General features: G+C 45.5%; 1 protein-coding gene across 1 annotated transcript; it reads right to left on the bottom strand.

The window, feature by feature from the left end:
- Positions 1-708: 708 nt before the first annotated feature.
- Positions 709-4453, bottom strand: LOC131446767 (zinc finger protein 703-like). Its single transcript, XM_058618206.1, has 2 exons — positions 3851-4453; positions 709-2894 (listed from the first exon to the last, which is right to left on the bottom strand). Exons 1-2 carry the CDS (start codon positions 4091-4093, stop codon positions 1395-1397), a joined length of 1743 nt encoding a protein of 580 aa, XP_058474189.1. The 5' UTR covers positions 4094-4453; the 3' UTR covers positions 709-1394.
- Between the last annotated feature and the right edge of the window lie 911 nt (positions 4454-5364).

Raw genomic sequence — 5364 nt, forward strand, 5'->3', positions numbered from 1 at the left:
AGGCTGAGGATTTCAGAGGGAGAAGTGATTTCAACATTCAATCTGGAGAAGTGTTAAGACACAATATATTCAACACCTGTCATCTGGCTTCCCCACATGTTTGCTCAGAGGACTGTAAAACGAGAACAGATTCGTATGGTTGGTGAGCATGAAAGCGAGATGCCCGGTATTAAATAAATACGACTTCTCAGTAGGAATAAACAAAACCTAAAGGAATCAAAACAAATCACGAACCATGTGGCTGAGGAAACAAGTCAGGTGTGTATGCTGTGCTGAGCGTGTACATGCATCTCTCGCTGGGAGACGGCGACTGCTGGAAGCAGACTGACATCAGCTGGTTGCCACCACTCTTCCCCCCCCCACACACACACCCCGCCCCCCGCCGTCACTCCACATTTTTCTGCACTAAATCATCATCATCTGCAGCGAGAACATCCAAGAGCTATTACACAGCGTCCAACCATCAATTTGCTGAGCCCATCGGGCGGAGGACTTCACCTACGCCGCGGCAGTGGCGTCTGTTGCAAAAGTATCCGAGCAATGTGCAGACATGCATGAGCCACGTGTGTCCTCTGAACTTCAGGAGTGGAGTCTGATTAGTAAAAAACAAACCTCATCTATATATATATATATATATATATATACATATATATATATATATATATATATATATATATATATATGTACATACACATATATATATATATGTTTATATATATATATGTATGTAAAGAAAATGTGGAGATGTTCTCAAGTCAAAATCCAGGACTTCTCATCCTATTGTTCCACTTAAATCCAGACCGAAGTCACAGGCAGCCGAAGTCTGCGGCGTTTAAGTACTAACTTTAAGTTATACTTTGACATTGTAGGAAATAAGATTGACTCTCTGGTGTAGAATTAAATGAGAACACTGATACTGTCTCTTTAGTAAATATGAGGCTACAGTCAACAACTACTGAGAGACTAGCTGACATCACTATGTCTAGAGGTAAAAGGTTTATGACCGGTGGCCATGACTATTTGTCCATAAATTGATTACTTGAGTGGTAAAAAAGGGAATTTGCAACTGTTTAGATCATCACTGATTCATTTCAGTTGTTTTCCAAACAAAAATGCAAAACATTTGGTGTATTTTCTACGTTTTATGGCCACATAATAAAATATGTTTGAGTTCTGAAAATTTGGCTGAAACCAAATATTTGTTGAAAAATGACTCGAGTCATTTGCAGATTCATTGTTCATTGCTAAGCTAAGCTAAGCTAAGTAGCAGCTGTTTATAGCCTTATATTTTTTTTACAGATAACAACAGCAGTGTTCTCAGCTAACTCTCCACCAAAATGCAAACAAGCACACTTCCCAAATGGTCAAACAATTCAACGTGAGTCCATGTTGTATCACTGGTATCCCAGTGCAGATGCAGATCCCAGTCTTTGACCATAGAGGGTGTAATGAGGATAGTACGGGCCTGTGGTGGGAAGAGAGTGCAGGGAAATGGACGGGGGACCAGGGGGCAGATGGACTTTGCCGTAGGGGTGATAGCGAGCTAAACCCAGACTGGGAGGAGCTCTGAGAGAGAGTGAGCTGGGCATGGAGCCTGGACTACTCTGCTGAGGGAGGTGAAGGTGGCAGGAGGCCGGGCCAGAGGAGGAAACGGCGAGCAGCTTACTGTCCATCCCAACTGGCAGGGCTGTGTGCGTGCGGAGGTGAGCCAGCAGCTCGTCTGAAGTGGCGAAACGTTTGTCACACGGCCCTCCGGCTGAAACCCAGTTACACGCGTGAGGCAGGGGATCATTAGGGAGCATGAAGCCATATGTGTAGAGGGGATGGGAGAGGGAAGAGGTTGCGGAGGATGACAGGGAGCTTTGGTGGAGAGAGTGGAGAGGGTGGGAGGGATACACCAATGGGAAGCTGGATTTGAGGGAGGAGGATGGGTCATGGATGCAGGAATTGCAGTTGCTTCCACCCAGATGGGATACACTTGGGTAGCTTAGACAGTAGGGGTCCCTGCATAGACCCTGCATGAGGGAGGGAGGAGAGGCCCCTGTGAGAGGGCTGGAGCTTGGGTGCTTTCCGGGGATGCCCATACTAGATTTTGTCGGGTCCAGCCCGGGAACAAACTGAGACGGGTAGCCCGCATAGGCTCCCACGACAGATCCATGGTAGCCCATGTTAGAGGAGGGCAGGGAGAAGAGTGGTTGGCTGGTCTTGTAAGGGGAAATGGGTGTAATATGTCCAGAGGTGAGGTTAGGCTGGGCGGGCTCTGCTTTACCTCCCTCGTGGTTGGAACCGCCGTCAGAGCTGCCGTTACTGCAGTTGGTGCTGGCTCTGACGTGGCTGGAGTTTGCGTGGTGAGGACTGTCTGAGTTGGCCTTGTTTACGTCAGCGTCTTTTTTGCTGCTGCTCATGCTGGTGGGACTGCCTCGCTCATGTGCAGCGTCTCCATTGGGAGTGTGGGTGTGTGACGAGGACTGTCCACCAGGGGAATGGCTGTGTTTGTGAGAGTGCTGCTGAGTTTGTCCTGGTGGGGAGCTGCTATTGGCTCTAGAGCTTGGTGAGGCAGCGTGGGGTGGATAGGACTGCTGGCCACTGGTAGAGTTTCCATTAGAGGTCACATTATTGCTGGGCACTCTGAACCCGACTTTATCGCCACTGCTGGTCACTCCGTCTTTGTGACTGTCCCCGTTACCTTTATTGTAGGGCTTGAAGCTGGATTTGTCGTCCAGTGAGGGACGGCGCTCCCCGAGCTTCAGGATGGAGATGGCTGAGCGACTGCTGGACTCCTTGTCTCCCTGGCTGCCGGAGGAACTCAGCTTGGAGGAGGATGGAGGGTCTGGTTTACCAATCTGAGAGCAGGTCTGCGCCAGCAGGGCCAAAGGGCTCTTCTTGGCGTCCAGCTACAAGAAAATACAAATCTGATTATCACACAGGTTTTGTTTTAAACTGTAATCTGATATGAAATTTCATGCAGAAAATCATAAATGAGTCCTCTGTGGAAACTGAAATTTACACACACACACACACACACACACTTAGTATATATAAGTAAAATAAAACAAGGGCTGTGATGGATCATTATTTCACAAATGGATTAACCTGATGATTAATTAATAACACATGCATGCGTCTCCAAATGACAGTTGACTGATGATTTAATAGGTAAATAATTGCCCAGTATTTTAAAAAATAGATTGATGCTGTGAGTGTACGTTGTTTTTTTCTTGCCATCTATCGATGATAAAAATCATTGTTGAAGAACAGGAATAACAAAAAAAATCTTAAGACATCTGGTGGTTGTGATGGGTATTTTTTTACACCTCATAATAACATAAATGATTAAATACACAAACAACCTGTCATAACAGGTCCATCTATAGATAAATGACCTGTTAAATGTGTATGGTTGTAGATTTATCACACATGACAGGAGCTATTCATCACATTTTGGCAAATAATCAATGATCAGAAACAGTTGCTTATTCATTTCCACTTATTAACTCGAATCACTTCATTAACCTTTGATCTAAAATGTCATGTTTTAATAGTAATTGAGAAAAGGTCAAAAATAAACCCCTGTCTGTTGCTTCTACAAACAGTTTCTGTATTTAATTATGCGGGTCAGTGTGAACAAGACGACATCAAATGGTAATTTATGGTTATTTACTAAAAGCAAAGGTAATTTTATTTATACTGGTGGAATTTTAATGAGGGTAAGTCAGTGCGTCCGGAGCTATCTTTACATTTTCAGCACACACACACACACACACACACACTGTGCTGAGCAGTCAGGAGAAGTGCGCTGCAAATATAGAAACGATAAAAGTAGCAACACGGTGTAAAAGACAATAAATACCTCGATGCTCACTGGTGAGGACGTCAGAGGCTGTAAATATTCCGGGTGCAGCAAGTGTCCAGTGTGCGCAGTCAACATCTTGAGGACTCGGATTGGGAGCCGCTTAGCCTGGCGAAGTGGGTCCTGGGGGGTCAACAAAGAGACCGGGACACCGGGGCGAGAGTGTGGAGAGTGTGTGTTCTCGCTGAGCACGATCCGCTTACTGACACGATCCGCAGTTGATCCCAAGGGCAGATATATCATTTGAGAGAGGGCGCTGCGCTGTCGGTGCGGAGTGCGTTACTTGTTCCAAAATAATCCATGCAGCCACCAAACAACAGCTGGGGACGTCCTCAAAAAATGTCCCGAAGGACGGAGAAGCCTCTCAGTCCCGGTGCATGTCCACCTTTACAGACTCTTACTCCAATTTTTTTCCCCCCCTTTTTCCTCTTTATTTCTTAAACAAGTGACCAAAGAGTGAATAGAAACATCCACCGCGTGCTGCGCGTAACGCGGGCAGAGAGTCCTGTCTGTGGGTGCGTAAACAACCACCACTTCATAGAGTCCAGAGGGCTGTTGAGAGCGAACGTCCCAGTGCGTGTCTTCAGTCCGGAACTCAGCAGCTCACTGATCACAACACACGCACTTCAAAGTGCAGCAGTCGCAGTGAGCGGCGCTGGGTGGACGCATGAGTAATGAGGTGGGCGGAGCCACGGCGTCCTCGGGGGCTCACAAGGACAACCCCTTTCACATAATTTACTATAGTTTAATAAATAATAACGCAGACGAGCCGCTCGGTGATTTCTGCTGATGAGGCATTTTAACATATGAACATAAAGCATAAACTCTGCACTGCACGAGGATGAAGCGTTTACTTCATAAACATGTGTCAAATCATGTGTTTGGCCAGAAGGAGGCAGCAAAAAAGCCACCAACGAGACTGACACTCACTGAAGTAACAAGTAATATTACTACTACTACCAGTGTAACAAAGTACTAATACTTTGTTACTGTACTTAAGTACACAATTCACACATCTGTACTTGTTATTTATATTTCTAGCAACTTTTACTTTTACTCCACTACATTTCCTCAAAGAATTGTGTACTTTTACTCCAATACATTCGACAACAACTATCTTTGTTGTTGTTGTATCAAGAAGAGTTGGTAAATGGTCTGTATTTATATATTGAGCTTGTCTAGTCTTGATGAGTTTTGTTATTCACCCATTTACACTCAAGGATCAAGGTGGGCTTAGGTGTCTTGCCCAAAGACACAGACTAGTGGAGCCGGGAACCAAACTCACAACCTTTCAGTTGAAAGACGACTCACTCTACAACTGAGCTACCCCTCAAGTTTATAATACTTTTAGATTTATACTTTTAATCCCCCTTCGGGAAATTGTTTCACTGCATTTGACCCATCCTAGAATTAGGAGCAGTGGGCTGCCACACTGAGTAGCCCACTGCACTCAGTGCAACCCACTGCAACCCAATGGGGGTTGGGTACCTTGCTCAGGGGTACCCCAGCCCTTT

The sequence above is a fragment of the Solea solea genome, chromosome 19 (genome assembly GCF_958295425.1).
Source record: "Solea solea chromosome 19, fSolSol10.1, whole genome shotgun sequence".
Classification (NCBI taxonomy): Eukaryota; Metazoa; Chordata; class Actinopteri; order Pleuronectiformes; family Soleidae; genus Solea; species Solea solea.

What these genes read in the sequence shown, in the direction of transcription:
- LOC131446767 (XM_058618206.1), bottom strand. Translation starts at nt 4,093, where the DNA reads ATGATATATCTGCCCTTGGGATCAACTGCGGATCGTGTCAGTAAGCGG. An exon ending in CCTCACCAGTGAGCATCGAG is followed by an intron (nt 2,895 to 3,850) that starts GTATTTATTGTC and finishes ATTTTCTTGTAG; the next exon opens with CTGGACGCCAAGAAGAGCCC.